The sequence below is a fragment of the Anas acuta genome, chromosome 2, assembly GCF_963932015.1.
Source record: "Anas acuta chromosome 2, bAnaAcu1.1, whole genome shotgun sequence".
Taxonomy (NCBI): Eukaryota; Metazoa; Chordata; class Aves; order Anseriformes; family Anatidae; genus Anas; species Anas acuta.
Window position 1 is genome coordinate 135,103,915 of NC_088980.1, and position 19,236 is coordinate 135,123,150.

The 19,236-nt window shown below is 42.2% G+C and overlaps 1 protein-coding gene across 1 annotated transcript in view; it reads left to right on the plus strand.

The window, feature by feature from the left end:
• SDC2 (syndecan 2) overlaps positions 1-9,619 on the plus strand; it is a 57,317-nt gene extending 47,698 nt beyond the window's left edge. Inside the window, exons 3-5 of the mRNA XM_068672310.1 lie at positions 4,386-4,519; positions 5,952-6,087; positions 7,344-9,619. Coding sequence (XP_068528411.1) covers positions 4,386-4,519; positions 5,952-6,087; positions 7,344-7,507 — 434 coding nt within the window. The 3' untranslated portion in view covers positions 7,508-9,619. The remainder of the gene's footprint in view (positions 1-4,385; positions 4,520-5,951; positions 6,088-7,343) is intronic.
• The last annotated feature ends 9,617 nt before the right edge of the window (positions 9,620-19,236 follow it).

Here is a 19,236-nt window from a genome sequence, read left to right on the forward strand (position 1 = left end):
GTTCATATATGGCATAATAATAAAATCGTAGAATCATACAGTATCCCACGTTGGAAGGGACCCCCATGGATCATCAAGTCCAGCTCCTGGCTCCACACAGGACAACCCCAAAATCAGACCCTGTGTCTGAGAGCGTTGTCCAAATGCTTCTTGAACTCCAGCAGGCTCAGTGCCGTGCCCACTGCCCTGGGGAGCCTGTCCCAGTGCCCGACCACCCTCTGGGTGCAGACCCTTTCCCTAACCCCCAGCCTGACCCTCCCCTGTCCCAGCTCCATGCCGTTCCCTCGGGTCCTGTCGCTGTCCCCAGAGAGCAGAGCTCAGCGCCTGCCCCTCCGCTCCCCTCGTGAGGGAGCTGCAGGCCGCCATGAGGCCTCCCCTCAGCCTGCTCTGCTCAGGGCTGAGCAAACCAAGGGACCTCAGCCACTCCTCACACACCTTGCCTTCTAGACCCTTCACCATCTTTGTAACGCTCCTTTGGCCACTCTCTAATAGTTTTCCTGCCTATACACAACTTAAAATGTTATTAACTACTGTTATTTTCAGCTATGGCATGAAAGATCTTAACTGAGCCCTGGTCTTGCCTGGCAGTAGCTGCTAAGCACCATGACTACCCTTATGTCCAGGAGAGGCACCATCTCTACTAGATTTATCAGCAAGTTCTTTGGAATAGCATCTGATTCTTGGGTCTTCTCTTAAGCTGTTCCTGGTCTGTGCAATACATACCAGAATCTGGTTCAGATTTTTGCTTCCCCTTTTCCCACCCTAATAATTCCCAGTCAATAGCAGCCTGAGTTGAGAAAGTTTTGGTTATCTCAGGATGGGCTGGGTCTACACTGACATCGTGACCGGGGACTGTTCTTGGAGGCAAGTCGTGGTGGTGGGGCTGGAGCTCCTCCAAGAAACCCAGAACAGGAGTCCTTCTCCATGGCTGGACAGCAGTTTTGGAGCCTGATGGCAGGGTGCTGGGAGGTCTACAGTGATCTATCCCGTTTGAAAGCATGTTTTTATTGCGCTGGACAGAATCTTATACTTCTGTGTAGCTATCTAGGACTCTTTTTATGCTTTTTTCAAGTCTTGGATTTTTTTTTCTCCTCATGTCAGAATTAAGAGTCATCCCTGGTGACACACAGCGTCATCCCTGGTTGTCTATTGCTGCATTGATTAAGGGTTGGGCTGGAGGCTTCTCATGTGAATGGGAGTGAGATAAGTCTGCTAAAAAAGTGCCAGTCAGGTATGTGTCACAGTTATGATAGAGATGGAAGGTGTGAAATAGATGCCGGGTCTGTGTGTGCCCACCTTATGCCAGGCTTGGAGATGTGCAACAGCAAACAGCCATGATGCCAAAAGATAGTGTGAAATGCTTGGATTTGGTAGGAAGAGTTAATCACTGGCTACTTAGCAAGTAAGAGTGCTAACTACCATCGGCTTTTTGTAGTATACAATAACTTAGGCTGGCACAATCTCGTTTTCCTGACAAGTTTTCTCAAGCAGCAAGAGGGTTAAGGAGCATTTGTGTTCCTGATATCCCAGGGGCAGCTAATAGTAGGCACATCATTGAGGGCTGTTTTAGGTATTTCCAATACTACAGCACAATCTAGAGCTACTTTGTCCACTGTGAAGATAGTTGGGAATCCTGAAGAAGCTGCAGCGGATAAAAGGTGGTAGAGAGCTCTCAACTCTTTACTGGAATTGAGAGAGATGGATATGGGTTTCATTACTGCAGGGTTCTTGTGGTGCTGTCATTAAGGGGCTGTATCCACTTGTAGAGGAGTGACTCTACAATTAACTCACGGCAGTTAATGCCCAACACTATCTCCAAGCTGGCTAGTTCCAGAAACCTTCTAAAGAAATAGTGATTTTCAAGAGGAAAAAGTTAACTCTTATACTCTGACCATTTCCCAGTATTCCTCTTAACAGCCTGGTATGAAGCTACGTTCATGACAATCTGTACAATTTTTCTTTTCTACTTGGATTTGGAGAGGGGGACTGATCTGTTTTATTGTCATTGCTTTTTTTTTACTCTTAGAGAACACGATACTGTATAAAATTCTACTCCCATGTTGTGGAGAGCATGAGGGAGGTTTTCTGTTTGTGTTCGGTTTTGATCTCCCAGTCCTATTTACAGGTAATTCTGACAGTGTTATGGTCTGCTTGGGAAAGGAAATGCCTTCCTCTTGTTTAGACCTACTCCATGCCAAGCATAGACCTGTCTAGATAAAACTAATTAGAAAGCAGGAGCTACAGGGATGTGTCTGAGCCAGTACCCAAGTCAGGCCTAGAGGACAGCAGCCTCGGTGTTTTGGTGATTGTCAGGACTTGCCCGAGGCCATACAGAGGAGGAGTTGGGTCCCTATGGTGCAGGTCAAGCGACCAGTCCAGAGGTTAGATTAGTCACCCAGTTGTTGAGAGACCTGCGATCTGTATCCTCCGTAATCAGAGAGTTTCAGACCTGTAGCTCTCACCATTTTATCTGGCAGACAGAACTATTGCCTGAAGCAAAGGTGGCATTTAAGAATTTGGAGGAGCAGTTGTGATTAACTGGGATTTATCATTTCATAGAGGAGGAAAAAAAAAAAAAAAAAGGAAAGAAAAAGTTCTGTACTCTCAAAGTCTGTTTTATCAGATCTCTAATCTGATCATAAATTTTAATTTCCTTGACTGTGAGAGTCTTGTATAATTTGGAGGAACTTGGAAGGTAAAGCAGGCTGAACTATCCACTGGGCTCTTATTTCTCAAAGAAAACTCTTGAGGCAACGACAGAAAAATGTTCCTGTTGGATGCCTTTCTTCACCTTTGTTTTGCAGCAGGATGGTGGTTTTTGATCTTTGAGTAGCATTTCAGGAAAGCACCTGATTCTTGTTGTGAGGTCTTTATTCTGAAGGTTGCATTGTAATTTTGGTGTTTCTGAATAGTTTTCCGGTGATTCTGTGATGGCAGCTTTCATATACTACTTTTTTAATTATTTCACATTTGCTTTTCTACTGTACAAGAGTTGTCTGGGTTACTGTCTTGTTAGCACCCTTTCTTTCAAAGTTTGAATGTACATAATTCAAACTTCTGCTTTTGTGCTTGGATTTTTAGCCTGTTCTCTAGAAAAATAAGATAAAAGTCAGTTTGGAACAAGTGAGTCATACTGTTCTGTTGAAAGTGGATATATTTTTATTTGTTGGATATTACTCTTAAAAACATTTGCTGGACATATTACCCAACAGTTATTTGGGTAACCGGCGTCTGTAATGAGCAGAACACATATTGAGATTCCTAAGGAGAGGTCCAAGAATAGTTCTATTCTTTTCCCTTTTCAGCCCTAGCAATAATTTAGGCTATTGTCTGTGTCTTCTCCCTTCCAGGATCACTGAAGGATATTTATTAGTCTTGTCCATTATCTTATTCTAAAGGAGCCTTCATACTCCAGCAGGGCTTTGAATGTTGAGGAAATGAAATGTAAGGTCATCTTTAGGTAATTTTTTGTCCTCTTAGCCTTTATGTCAAAAGAAAAAGGCTTTTGCATTATGTGGAGTTGAGAAATATGTGAATTCCTAGTGACTGAGATATGAACTAGTAACAGTATTTTCATAGACAGGAGCTACTTGTTTTTTATAGTTAAGGGTTTAACAGTTTTGCTATAGAGGAGGGCTTTTTTTGTTGTCAAAGCAGTGTGTCACGGGGAAAAACTGCCCGGTTCACGTAGTTTAAGTCAAATCAGAATCGAAGAAGTGTATCAACAGATTTATGACACATAATTAATTGGCAATCATTGAACTATACCTTCAGGATCAACATCAGTAACACAATGGATAACCACAATATCAGCCACTTGCAAAATGGTAACAGGCAACTACAAGTTTCCAAGCCCATGCTGCAACTGATCCCAACACCTCCCACATGCACTCAGACTTGGGTGCACACTCACAAGACCCCCTTGTCTGGCCATGCAGGGCCACCCCTGATGTGCCTCAGGGTGCTGGTCCCCATGGGAGACCTGGAGGTGCCACGGGGCCATCTCAGACAGGGTCTCACCAGCTCTGATGGCTACTGCCTCCACTGCAGGGTTCCTTCCACTTGTACAAGTATTCATGCATTTTTCATCCTTCCTTTCAGGCTGGTTTGTTCTGTTTCAAAAGCAACCTTATAATTTCCTGGTTACTGCTTAATCCAGCTGATGCTCCCTTTCCTCTTCCATGGGATCAGCTGGGGCAAACATCCCCGTGATGGTTTAGGGTGCACTGGTTGCACTCACATTTTTATTTTTACAGGCATTGTTTTCTAGGTCATTCAATGAGGGTTGGCTGTATGAGCACACCTACCCTCAAAGGTGTAATAAAAACGTAATAGGACTGGAAGAATTTCACAAGTCAATGAAATGTCACCTCTCTTGTCTGCAGGTGCTGAAGAAGATGAGGATAGCACAGTGATAACAACGTCCAGAACAGTTCCAAAGTTACCAACAACAAGTGATGCATCTAGAGCTGAGACCACCACAGTGAAAACGCAGACCAAGATGCCTGCACAAACAAAGGTGCGTGGGTAAAGACAGCACCATTTAAAATGGTTCTGCTATACCCCATGGATGCCTTGATGTTTGATTTATATCTATTGAAAAGAGAGAGAAAAAAACACAAACTTTATTTATTTAGGTTGGATAATAGGAGAAATTTCTTTACTGAAAGGGTTGTGCCATGTTGGAACAGGTTGCCCAGGGAAGCTGTTGAGTCTCCATCGCTGTAGGTCTTCAAGACCTGGGTAGATAGATGTAGAACTTGTCAGTATTAGGTTAAAGGTTGGACTAGATGATCTTAGAGGACTTTTCCAACCTGAACGATTCTGTAATTGTATGATTTAATGTTACTGCAACCTTTTAGAGGAATACAGAGCTGCTCAATTTCATTTCTGCTAGGAAGTCTGTGTAATAACAGCTGGATTTCTCATGAAAGAAGAGAGAGATTAAAAAAACAATGATGATACAGAAAACACATTTTTTCATGATAACTTTGAATCTGAGCTCTGTCTGTTTTACAACTTTCAAAGAGTTATTCCAAAATTCACCACGAAACTTCCCTTCTCAAAAGAAAACTTTGTGTGGCTTGACCGTGATTTGAATACTCTCCATGTTCCATTTAGTATTTCAGTGCTTTCTTCTATCACCATAGGTAATATTTTCTAAGTTACCCTCAGAGGTGTTCTGAGTATAACATTCCTGTTGGAGTGAGTCCAGAGGAGGGCCATGAGGATGACCAAGGGGCTGGAGCACCTCCCCTGTGCAGACAGGCTGAGGGAGCTGGGGGTGTTCAGCCTGGAGAAGAGAAGGCCCTGGGCAGACCTTACAGCGGCCTGCCAGTGCCTAAAGGGGGCTACAGGAAAGCTGGGGAGTGTAATGCTAGGGCAAAGGGGGAATAAGCTTTAAACTAAAAGAGGGGAGGTTTAGATTAGATGTTAGGAGGAAATTCTTCACTGTGAGGGTGGTGAGGCCCTGGCACAGGCTGCCCAGAGAAGCTGTGGATGCCCCATCCCTGGAGGTGCTCAAGGCCAGGCTGGATGGGGCTTTGGGCAGCCTGGGCTGGTGGGAGGTGTCCCTGCCCATGGCAGGGGGCTGAAATTAAATGGTCTTTAAGGTCCCTTCCAACCCGAACCATTCTGTGATTTCATTCAGAGGCCAAAATTCCTATAAACACAGACAATGTTTAACAGCTGTTTGCTAAATATACTTTTGGAGGTTATAAAATTCTGGATAGTGTTTTTCATTCCAACATTATGACAATGATTAGATCCACTTTCAGTGTCTAGAACAGCTCTCTGTGGTCAGAAAGCAACCCATGTGCTGTGACTGTCAGTGCTGTGGAGCACAAGTGGGGCCACCGAAGTTTTGTGGCTGCCTGTGGCCAGCAGTGGCTGTGCAGACTTGCAGCGTTCCTGTCTGTAAGGGCTGCTCTGTTTTTGTTTCTGTGCTACAGTCACCTGAAGAAATCGATAAAGAGGAAAGGCCTGAGGTGGATACCAAGAAAAAGAGTGATGAGCCAGGGGATGACACTGACGTGTTCACCGAAAAGCATTCAGAAAACCTATTCCAGAGAACAGAAGTTCTGGCAGGTAAGGTGTAGTTTGTTACGGTCCACCTCACCAAAAACAACAGAAAATAAAGGGCATCCATATCAAATAACACAAACTAAACACGTGTTTTCGTGGTAGATTCTTGAACACATTCACAGGGTTCATTTCAACCAGTGGTTGATTTGGTGAGAATGAGATGGGCATTACTCAATAGCAAAGGCTGTTGCTAATTGATTTGACACCCACAAGTTGAATGTTGCCTACTCAGTATCTGGAGTTTCCACAGCTTGGAAAAGGAGTTGCAGTTTGGATTGATGCTTATGGTGCAGAAATATGTTTCTCACCAATGCTCTTAGGAGCACAGTGCTGTGTGGTACAGATGGACACTGCCTGGGAGGAGCTCACTGCAGGGATGGATGGATGGAAAAGTGGTTGGGTGGAGGGGAATGGATCCATCCCACCATCCTCAGGATATGAAGGATCCGTTTCCATGCGTAGTCCAGGAAGGCACAGACTTACCACCAGTCCTTTCCAGAGGCTTTTCTACACGTGATTTTTTGGGGCATAAGACCTGTGTTTCCAATTACATTTTCCCCCATGCCCCAGAAGGGGATATTGAAAGGGAGTGTTAAGTCACACAGCTTTGTACCTCACTTCCTTCTAAGCACTGAAATGTGAAACACCAGTAACATCCACGTCAGTGGAAGCATGTGGGTTGCTCTTGAAGTCTAGCTGGAGTTGTTGCTTTCTACTCTCTAGCAAGTACATGATGAATGTAATGCCACTATTCCTACAGCTCCATGAAATGTAGTCTCCTATTATTCATCAATAGGACGTTCATTTCAGTCAAGAGCCACCAAGTGAACACACAGAGAATAGGAAAAACCCATTTTTTAGCTAGTGTAACAAAGTAGTTCTTTTAAGGTTGCAAATGCCAACTGTTGGAAAATCAGTTTGAAAGGAACTTGCATTTTATTATTATAAATGAAGACAACTTCATGCTCCGGCAATACCGGTAGCTTTGCTAGTTGAGCTTTTGATAATTTATTTAGAAATATGGGTTGTTGGATCACTCGCTTGCAGGTGGAATGCCCTTTTAAATTATTTCCTTCATTAAAATAAACAGGCTTTCTCAGAACGTATTTCAGGCTGCTAATAATCGAGACAGTTTCAGAATGGGAGCCCTTTTCTGCTATTTGAAAATAATGGCAAATTCATTGCGTGAGATGAAAAAGAAAGATGGTGCTAAACCTGTTCTTCCGGCACATTGTGAATCTCTTTTTCTTTGATTACAGCTGTTATTGCTGGTGGAGTTATCGGTTTTCTTTTCGCAATCTTCCTTATCCTGCTGCTGGTATATCGCATGAGAAAGAAGGATGAAGGCAGTTACGACCTTGGTGAACGTAAACCATCCAGTGCTGCCTATCAAAAGGCACCTACTAAGGAGTTTTATGCATAAAATTCCTATTAGTGTCTCTATTTATGAGATCACTGAACTTTTTTAAATAAAGCTTTTGCATAGAATAATGAAGATCTTTTTTTTTTTTTTCATTAAAGAGCCATTACGGCACCTTTATGATAAAATCCCATTGTATTTAAAACTTTTCATGTATTCCTTTAAAAAATGTAAAATTAAAACTTAACATTTGCAGTGTTCTGTGAATAACAGTGGCAAAGCATTATTTTATAAAAACCATTGATGTTCACTGAATCATTTTTAAAACTTTATGCATAAATATAAAATAATGAAAATGATTGTTTTATCCTATGGTTCAATGAAAGTTGTTTAATTTTTGTCAGCATGTCTCAGATTGATCTTACAAGTTAGTTTTTATTTCATTAATTTATCTGTTTCCAAAAAAAAATGCCTTTTTGTAGTTGTCATGGTGCAATTTGTCTTCAGATAATTCAGATAACAGTAACTTTTAGTGTAAATGTAATTTTTCAGCTATGTAAACTTTAACCTCCACTTTGTATAAATTTCAGTGTCAGAATATCAATTTTACACTTTGCATTGTTTCTCAGCGTACCTGTAGCTTCAGTGAGATTTGTAACAGCAAATTAATGTGTAAAATTGGATTATTACTACAAACTGTATAGTCGTATTCTTACTAAACAAATCTCCTGTGAGGAAGATTTGAGGTAAGCTACTGACAAACCTAAGCAAACCCAAAGACTCTAACAGTATTTTGAGAAGTTGCTGCAGATTTCTATGGCCACTGTATTTGTTAATTATTTGCAATTTGAAGGTACAAGTAGGGGTTTAAATTTTTGTTCTTTAAAAATGCATTTAAGTTGTAAACGTCTTTTAAAGCCTTTGAAGTGCCTATGATTATATGTAACTCGTCGCAGACTGGTGTTAATGAGTATATAACAGTAAAAGAAAATGTTGGTATTTTATAAGCACAGACAATTCTAATGGTAACTTTTGTAGTCTTACATGGATAGACATAATTGTAATTCGGGAACATAAACACTACTGAATAAATCATGTGGCCTAATACTGAAAATTCCATTGTGATAGACTTTTGTACGTTACTCGTTTTATGTCTGGTTGGTTATGTTTTAATGTCACAAAGTACATCCAGTAGATCTTCAAAAAAAGACCAAAAAAAAGGCAACAACAACAACAAAAGGCTGTTGATAAGGCTGATCCTTGGACCAGATTTACTGCTGAAATGGCAGAGAAAGGCTGGAATGTTTTAAGTGTTTCATCTGGTGCATGAGTTGTAAGTCTTTCAACCTTTGCGTTATATTTAATGGCAGTATTGACACAGACCTGTTCTTCCTGCAAATGTTGTTTTCAGTACTGTAAAATCCACAGGAGTACCCAGTTTCATTTATTATGTATATCAGCTTTTGATTTGTTGTTCAGGTTTGTTTTTTACCCTGGCCTTTTGGAGAAATTTGTTTTATTCTGCTCGGACTCCAGCAGAAGAGTTGAGACAAGTGGAATATCTTCATAAGAGAAGAAAGAAATATTCCAAGTAGAAGAGAAAAAGCTCTGTTGCTTAGACCACAGATAGGTGTTGGATAGAGGGACAAGTGGAGAAGACGATAGTCTGCCTCCCTATATTATGCTTTGTAACAGACAAATGGCTTCGTCTTCTGCTCTGTTAGCCTCTGCTCTTTTGATTTTGAAATTTCCAAAATAGGCGTTCAGGATGTCGAGCTGAACTGCTTCTCAGAAATGGCAATGTATTGTAAATAAGATCTGGTAGCTCGTCAGATAAGAGTTGCGTCACTTGTATTTGTCGCTGTCCCAAGTTCAGTGGTCATTTAGGAACAAACGAATGCTATCCTGTGCTAAAATATTTAATATATTGCTTTTTAAATTACTTATACTTACTGGCAAGTTTTTCAAAGCCATACAAGTTCAACAAGTAAAAACAGGGTAAGAATTTAACAGGTATATCTTATTGTGCAATATTTAGTGAAATTCAATTAGTAAAATAACTGCTTGAAATAACTGTGCCAAGAAAAGAAAATTTCTGGCAAATGCTGTGCCACTGCTGTAAAATAAAGCATTTGTTAAAGTGCCAAAATAAAGTCTACCATGCCTAAACTAATACTTTATTTGTACAGTCTGACATCCAGTTTTTTGAAGCCCACTTTGCTTAAGGTAGTAGAGCTGAATTTTCTTCAGGGGTCTCTCTTTAAGGAATCTCACTGTAAGTGTAGCCGTGCATGTAAAACACCAGACAAATTGTCTCCTCCTCCATAAGCAAACTGATATTAAGAAGCTGTTTTATTTTTATTCGTCTATTTTCTATCCTGCCTCTATACCTAACGCCGAGGATACTTTATCCGATGTAGACATCTGTTGCAATTACGCAGGCTGTCAAGCACCACGCTTGTGTGGCTCCTCCTGCTAACAAGCAGAGGCAATGTTAGGGTTTCAGCTATGTTTCACCTCCTGTCACGTTATAATCTCAGCCATAACCATCGGTTCGGTTTCCATCGGCCTGAGCCCGGCTGCTGCAGCTCTCCGCCTTCCAGCACCGCTATTCAGAGGGGACGGGCAGCTGAATGCGCCTCTCTTACACCGAGACTTCCTAGCATTAGCTGGTCTCCAGTTTTGCTTCCCTTTTGTTCTCCCCTTCCTGGATGTGTTTCTAGCAATACTCTGGCTCTGCGTAGATGTTGCTGGGCAGCTGCGAGCCCCGGTGCCAAGCCGCGGGTGCTGCACGGCCTGCGGGCTCGGGGGTGGCTTTTCCTAAAGCCCCCTGGCTCCTCTCCTCTGGAGCTGCTGTGGCAGCTCGGAAAGTCCTCAGCCACCTGATGCAGCACCTCCTTGGGATCAACAGGCTTTAATATTGATCAAAATGCCATTTTGCTTTGATTTATTCTAGGCTCTTTGTGGTTACCTCCTTTAAGATTCTTTGCTAATGAGGCCCAGTGCAAGTAGCCTAAAGCTTAGAAGGAGTTGCTTTACATTAGAAGGAGTCTCTCGCTTCTGTTTTATTTGTGGAAATACAAATTCAGAAGTTGGCATCCTGGTTCCTCTGCTTTCTGACTTTAAAAGTGAATTGTAGCTCGTGTTCACAGGCTACATTTCACTTTTTTCCTTTTTTTTTTTTTTCTTTGAGTGTTACAATTCATCAAAACTTCGGAAATTAAAACCAAAATCGTCCTCTTGTCAATAACTGATCTGCATATGAAGAGAATTGCATATTGCATATCCATAGCTTTGGCTACATGCTGCTTATTTTCCCTCGGAGCTGTGTATTGAAATGTTCACGGAGTGTGGTCTTAAATGACAGATACTATTTTTAAGCTACTTAACAATACAGGAAATTTGTGTTAGGGAAGAATTATCCAGATTTTCAAAGATTAAAACCATAGGTTTTGATTAATTTTAATAGAGATTATGACAGAATGCTTAGTGTTGTTTGTTCAAGTGAGCGAATGAGACGTGAAAAGGAATCTGATGGGGGACAGATCTCTAAGAAAACTATTATTTTGACAGATGGAAATAATATAGCCATTGTTTTTAAACTTATCAGCTGTTTCTTACTTAGTGTGTCCTTAATCAGAGTGACATAATATCCTTTAAGGAACTTGCAATATTGTTGTCCGGGTTTAACGAGCTTTAGGGTTAGTTTTGTTACGTTTAAGCACTTGCCTGTGTATCACACAGCTCTGAGGCTTGGTGCTGTGAACTTTCAGGTCCCTAACTTTCTCCTGGTTCAGGAAGCTCAACTGATGCACAGCTTTTCTGAGAAAGGACAGAGCAAAGCGTCCCTCCTCCTGGCACGTCCTCAGCAGAAGGGCTTCGCTGAGGAGCTGGAACAGGAGCGGGACTGCTGACATGTGCACTTCATTTCCTCCTGCCCCTTCCGATGCTGTGTGGGTGGGACGTGGAGGAGCCGTAACCCAACCCCGCCGGTGGAAAAGAGGCTTTGCAGAGCTTTCTTCCCCTCTCAAAGTCAAGCGAGTTGGTGTGTTTGTGCTTTAAAAGCAAACAAGCGGTAAAACTCAGGCTCAGCGTGGCTGGAAATGGAAACGTGGCCTCCTGGCCTGGCTCCCGTGAAGCGATTTCTCACGTGCATCAGATGTGCAGGACAGCCACTCGCGTGGGTGGAAGCGCTGAAAAAACCCTCTGTGTGCCTGCAGCATCTGAGCTTAGTTTCGGGAGGGGGTGAGGGGCGTGCATGGAGGAGACAGGGACCTTGTGGAGCCGCAGACGTTAATTTGGGGTGAGTGGTCAGCAGGCAAGAAGGGAAACTGTCCTGACAGCGCGTGCTTTCTGCTGCAAGTTACAAGGCTCTTTGTTTCCTTGAGTTGCTGCCGTCACACTGAATTTGCTCTTTGGAGAGAAGCTGTGGGCAGGAGCGGGGGCAGATGGTGGTGTCGTTGCCTGAGAGACTCCCTGTTTGCATGCAGGGACCCAGGCCTGTGCTACCTGCTGCCGCTCTTGCCAGCCTCGGCTTCTGCTGCCTACTAGCCCCCTGGATTTTCAGAGAAATTACAACATTAAAACACATGGAGGGGCTGCAGGGGTGACCCCTGCACCTCCTGCTGTACCAGGAGGTGAGGGTGATGCACTTGGGATGGTCTCATCCTGTTCCTAAGCAAGGTAGAGGATAAGATGGGGCCTTCCACTTGGGACGTGCTGGTGAGCATTGAAGTGACTTTTTGTTTCTTTTTTGTGCTTGGGAGATGTTGCTCTTTCACTATCCCCATCTCTTTTGGAATCAGATGTATTTAGGGTTGAGTTTTTTAATTCATATTGCAGCTTAAAAACTGTGCTGGGGCTGAGGCGCTCTCTCATGGCTGCAGGTCAGGCCCAAAGAGTTCTTCCAGCACGGCCGTTCAGCCTGGAGCAAGAGGAACTAGGAAGGCTCATGGAAAAAAAAAAAAAATCCAGAAAAAAATATTAAAAAAACCTGTAACAGTTTGTTTAAAATAAACAGAGCCTAAGCTCTCCGTAGGAGGTGACTTCATTTATCTTTCTTCTGGGGCATTATGCAATTTTTTCTCATGGAACTTGTGTTGATTTGTTGAACGCAGAGGAAGCTTCTGATTTTTTATTTATTTATTTGTTCTGTTTTTAATCCTAAAACGAACCCGGCACTGACGTGTAAGGAACAGTAGCTCCACCAGGCATGGCAGCTATTTGAAGCTTATCTAGTGGTGGGAAACTCGGCTCTGCAGGGGAAAAATGTGCGTCCCCGTTACTCACCCCCTTCATACGGCCATACGTGGTCCTGGAGTCCAAACAAAGTTTGGTGCCCATTTTCCTGAACTCCTGCGGTGGAACTGGAGCTTGCTGTAAACACTGCAGTTCTCCAGAGGACACCGGAGAGAAATGGGAACAGGCTTACTTTTGATGTTTTTGTGTCATAGCCCATAATCCAAACGCTCATCTCCCTCCTACACCCCTCTCTAAATATAGCAGCCGGGGAGAAGTCAACAACCACCAGGCTGAACACTACTGAAAGAATGTAAAACAGCCCAAAGTTCAGTTCTCCTCATTCATGCCTGTAATTTCCAACACCACAGAACTAACCGAGGCTGAATTTCTGTCCGGGCTGAGAAGCTTGGGCCTGGTGCCTCGCTTCTGGGCTGTGATATTCCTGCTGTTGATGCAAGGCCTGAGGAACAGGGCTGGAAAATCTTTATCCTCTGAGCCCACCTTGGAGGAAAACCCTCCCTGAGGATCACAATCAGTTTAAGTTATCAATGATAACTAAAGCAGCAGCAAGAAACCTTGCTTGAACGCATCAGCTTTTACCTTGCTTTGCATACGCTCGGTTATTTTCCTGAGGAAAATCAGTTTTCGTTGGTTTACTTGTAACTAAACATAAACTTTATAATCAGTTTTGTCCTCTGTGCTCCGCAGGAGCACACGCTATTTACATATTTATGTTCCTACACAACTTAACTTACACTCTTTAATTCTAGTTTTGCCTCTCTGTTATGTTAAAAATGGTAAATAAATATTTATTTACCAGCTGGCTCGATTTATAGCTGTTATTTGCCTTATTGACTGAGCAATTCAACCACAGTGTCTTTTAAGCCTTTGAAACCAGTAGGTCTCAATCTTGCATTTTCATTTTCTATAGGTTGGAAGAGTACCAGCTTTCCTTTTTTTTTTTTTTCTTTTTTTTTTCCTTTTTTTTTTTTTTTTCCTGCTTCTAAGTGATTTTATCAAAAAAGGACTGAAAATGAAGAAAAAAAAAAAAAGGGAGAGATTTTTATACCTTCAGATGAGCTGTCAGAGAGCCTAAAGTTTTCTTTTATCCTCTCAAACTGGTGAGCGGTGCTCAGCCATGTGATTTCTCCCAATTCATAGTTTGATTTTTGTAACAGCCCTGGCAGTGGGAATCATCATTTTTCTCTGCCCGTCTTTTTGTAATGCATTCAAGCCACTAAAAGCTCAGTGGAATTTTTCTTCAGCCTTTCCTGGTATGACTTTTAATGTTGATTATGAAGCTCCATAGACTTGTTCAGGTCTGGTTCTTCTGGATTCTAAGAAATACCATACCTGGTCTTAAAAAAGCAATGTATGCTGTCCACAAGCTCTTAGTATCTTTCCAGCCTGTGTATCAAACCTTTCAAACTGAGGTCAGGCAGACCTTTACAAATTTGAGCAAGACCCATGCCATCTTGTAAATATTTACCGTGAGGGTTCAGAAGAGGTGAACAAACTTTCCCGTTGCACCCTGCGGATGGATGCCACATAAATAGTTATTTATTTTTTAATAGTAACACATTGACTCTCTCTTGCAGAATCACAGTTTTTCTGCATTTAAGTGATTAATGATATACCAGCTCTTCTTGCCTTGAGCAGCCGGTTTGGTTTATCTTGTAGATAAACCTAGAACACCGTATTGGTAAAGTATGCAGCGTTGTGCAGAGTTGGGAGTTTCATCTGTTTGCATTCAAACCCCAACAAAACCCAAATCCTCTCACTTTTAGGCATTTTCAGGTGGTAACAACCTATTTTGGCACTCAGGTCCTGTCCACCTGTCTCATATCTGCCACTCCAGGAACTCTCTTCCAGTCCGGTTGAGCAAAACATCATTACCTAGGGAAGTCAAACTCCTGTTCAGCCTTCCACCTTCCTCCAGTAGATGGATATTTTATTGGCTCACCCTTTTTGAAGACAGTCTGTACCGTGTTCAACACAGTTTGACCCAGCCCCGAGCCCAGGGAGTAACTACGTTTTCATGTAGGACACTGGGGTTGCAATGAACGTCCTTTGAACTCGCTGTTGCAATTAAGGTGTCATGAACAAAACATTGCTTTGGTACATGGCGAGACAGAGAACACCCTTTACTCTAAGTCCATGTAACCAGAAATAAAACATGTATTTTATTTACATTTTTAGAAGAATCCATGGATGTAAAGACATTTAGGACAGTTATATGTTGAGTAAGTAGAACCTGGATTTAATAATCATGAAAATATTGAGATGAACAAACGTCCATAGCTTTAGTGGAGAGAGTTGCTGAGAAAAAGTGCTTATAATTGAATTCTTTCATAAGAAAAGTTATTTATAGCAGTATTATTTAATGTATATTTAATGTAAATATGTAGTAATTAATGTTAGATATCCATTTTTTTTTATTTTTTTATTTTTTTTTGTAAACACAGGAGTGAAGGAGGACTCATGTATTACTGGCCCAACTACTACCTAAAGACTGGAGATCCACGGGAACGAACAGAGCAGGCTCCTTGAATCTGTGATTTTACACTAGGTGCCCTTGCCCTGCATCAGTGGCAGCACAAGTCACCCAGGTTAGAAGGAGATTAAAATGGGAACATGTTCATTCAGTGCTTAACAAAAACCTTTCTGTAAGTATGGCAAACAGACTACCACTGTAAATAGTCTTCTAGTAATCCAGAGGTGAACTCACATTGCCAGGCCGTATCTTGCTAGCAGGTTTTGCTGCCAGAACTGATATTTTTATGTCCCTGGAGCATGTGTGTTCATTGCTGCCTCTTCGAGGTGCTGCATGCCCCCACTGCAAGGGTTTTCTGCACACTGGGTAAGAACCCAAGGCTTGCAGCTGGCACCTTTGCTACGTCCTTGGAGGATGCACAGTGGCATGTTGCTGTCAGCTCTGTTGCCTTATGTTGATCAGAGAGGAAATTTCAGGAAGAGAGGCTGGATTTTGTTGGCTTGTAAATCAAATTAATATAAGAATGCATAGAAACTTGGGGCAGCTAATGCCAACTTGTGACATTAAACCTGTATAGCACATGCTCAGCTGGGATGTCTCCCAGGCAAGCATGCCCTACCAACCCACTGCCTTCACTCTCTGCTGATCTTCCCAATACATGAAAAAAGTCTCCAACACAGCAGCAGAAAAGCTAGAAAAATGAAGAAATCTTGTGTAAAAAGATAGATGCCAGAAGGTTTTGTTTGTTTGTTTGTTTGTTTGTTTGTTTGTTTGTTTTAATAGTGTCCCTACCTTTTTCTCCATTATATGCACTAATAGGATGTATTCATTTGCTGCAAGGCTACCTGTGTAGAAAGACATACAAGTCAACAAGTCAGGCTTAAACTTGAACACTTTTTTTCCTAGGCAGAACTGAAAAACAGCACTTCTTGGGAACTTGAGAATATTTCTTTTCAGCTCCTTTAAATCAAAAAGAAAAGGAAATAAAAGGTGAAGTTTGCATTAATTAGCAGTCCATAGTTATCTGCCTACAGTGGAAAGCAAAAAAAACAAAACAAAACAACAAAAAAAAAAAAACACTTTAAATGAACAAAACATCTTCTCATGGTACTGAAATACGATGTGGACCTAGAGGAAACTTTTAGGAGAGTGTCAAAAAATGGAAAATACTTCAACAAAGTAAACAAATGTCATAAAATGAAAGTAGAGAGCACGCTTATAAACACAGGGAGCTGGTATATTGGTAATTCCTTCAGGCTGATACAGTGTGCTCCCACTTCAAACACCTTTTGTGTTTGTACCTGCGCTGGCAGCTTTTCAAAGGAATCTCATACTTTCCTCTCTTCCCACCCCCCCACTTTACATAATAATTAGTATGTGAATATGCTTGTGATTTCTTCATATTATTTTAATATAGTCACAATGTAGAGACTTCAGTGAAGTTTGGAATGCCACGGAAGCAGCCCTTGCTCCAGAAAATATGCAGCCTAAACAGACTGGAAAAACAAAGCACGGGGAAATAACATCATGCCAATCCCATGTGGGGAGAAGCACAGTAGCAAGCAACTGTCATTTGAGAAGAGATTCGAGATATTTTCAGCCAGTATCCTGTGCCTAACAGCAGACTGCACCAGTTGCTTCATATACTGTGGAGTAGAAGGTGAAAAAATCCAGCAGTAAGAAGCGTCATCCTTCCTCACATTTGGTTTCATTCCCCTTTCTAGGAGATAGACGCTGGCTTATTCCCTGAAGCACAAAGTTGCAATCAGATAATCCTGATTATTTTTGACATTCATATATACACAATCCCTTTCTTGAATATTAAGTAAGTTCTTTCTTCTGACACTGGTCCTACCAGTGTCATCATAGCAGCCCTGTAAAGATACACCCATATGGGTGACTTCAAGCACTTGAATTGTCTAAATCGGTTCAAATTTATGCAGGATGGATCACATGGGTGATTTGGAGATTTCAGGAGCGGGGTGGGGGCTACGGTTTTGCCCAGTGTAGCTTTTAAAGTCTGGGAAAATTAATGCAGGCCTCCTCAGCTCCAGCCTCTCCCTGATTTGCAATTACAATCCCTAGGAGGGAAGAACAGTAATCTGAAAGTCCTATAGCTGCTAAGTGGAGGAAAACAAAATTATGCATTTAGTGAATAATGCAAAATATGAGAAAATAATGTAAGGGATGGGTGTGATGAAAATACCTTTCCCGAGGCTAAGTGGGTATTGATGTGTTTCAAACCCATAAACAGATTTGTGCATGTTCCTGGCTGAAGAGGAGTGGGGTGGAGTTCTAGGTTGTGTTATTACCTCTCTTTACGTGCTCTTATTTATTGCTTCACAAGCAAAGACAGCAGCAGACATGAGCAGTGTGTTTTTTTTCCTTCTGATCTGGGATCAGTGACAGCCATGGCAAGATTTCTCCATCCATCTGACTATTTGATGACAGGGAAAAAAGATGGCTCATTATCATCACTCATTCTTCTAAATCCTTGGCTGGAGAAGCATTAATAAAGGAAGCTAATTCAGGAAAAAATAATTGGAAGCCAGGTTTGGGAAGTAATTTAATCGAAAAGGGGGAAAACAGAGAGAGAAGGAATCACTCTCAGGAGTCAACCCAGATTCTAAATTCAAATACAAGTGCATTTTTATGTGAGCTCCTTCATGCAGATCTGTCCTATGTTCCGTCTCTCATTGGAAGCAAAAAGAAAATCCATACATTGGTAGTTAAGTTTCAGAAGTTGTGGTGGCAGCTCCCAGCCTCTGAGGACGGGTGGGATATTTTCTTGCAGGACTTAGAGCAACTCATTTATAACTACTCGTTCACTGTGTATAATCTCTTTACAAAGTCCCTGACACTGATGCTTACAGCCTGTAAGGCAGGGTATGTAAAGAATATACAGAATCCACAGGGAAGAGACAGAAGGACAGCCAGATCTCTAATAACAATTTATATGTTTAACAGTTTCCTTTAAACAGTTATTTTGCCACCCTCAGTGGAGCAGGACTCTCAAGGACTGTGGCAGTTTGAGTGGAACAGATTACTGCATCCCACTGGAGCCCTCTGTGATCTATGTAGAAGAGGACACAGCCAGCGCAGCAAAAAAATGTATTATCTAGATTGTCCACTGAAAAGCACAAGTGACTCACCTCAAATAAATGGGTGGAAGAGACAAGCTAGCAGGGACAGCCATTTCTTATAATAATGTCTCTTCCAAATCCCCCAGTAAGGTGCACACTGGTGAAACTTCCTAGTATTACAGCCTTTTCACATAGGGAGAAAATTTCTGAATACTAGAACTCCGTGTTGAACATTAGAGGGAAATTCTTCACCATCTTCCTGCTAAAGCAGCTTTCTGGAAACATACCAAGGGCTTTGATCCTAAAAACACTTACCTGTAAGCACTTGGGTAGTCCCATTGACTTAAATGGAACTAATCAAGTGCTTAAATTCAAGTGTTTGCAGATTAAGAGTTATGTTTGAATTTTAAGATCTTATCTACAGAAGAAATTGCACCCATTTACTTAAGTGTTTTCATAAACACACCTTTATTTAAATGAATGCAATGTTACTCGTGGATGAGGCCCTAACGTGAAGCGTGGTGGCCCTACATCAGTTCACAGCAGCATGAAGACAAGTGGCAGCTCTCAGCGCTGGAAGCCATCTGCAGGCGACGTGATCCTGTTATGCTCCCAAATACCCACCAAGAAGGCAGTTGCCACCGCGTAGGAGGTGTGAAAGCCTTGTCCCTTTGCCACACACCCTCACACAACAGGCACAAGGAGCCATCCTACACCTGCCCTGAAGCTGGTGAGGGGTCTGGAGCACAAGTCCTGTGAGGAGCAGCTAAGGGAACTGAGGGTGTTTAGTCTGGGGAAGAGGAGGCTCAGGGAGACCTCATTGCTCTCTGCAACTGCCTGAAAGGAAGGTGCGGGGAGCTGGGGGTCGGCCTCTTCTCTCAGAAAACTAGTGATAGGGCTAGAGGGAATGGCCTCATATTGCACCAGGGGAGGTTCAGGTTGGAAATGAGGAGACATTTCTGCTCCAAAGGAGC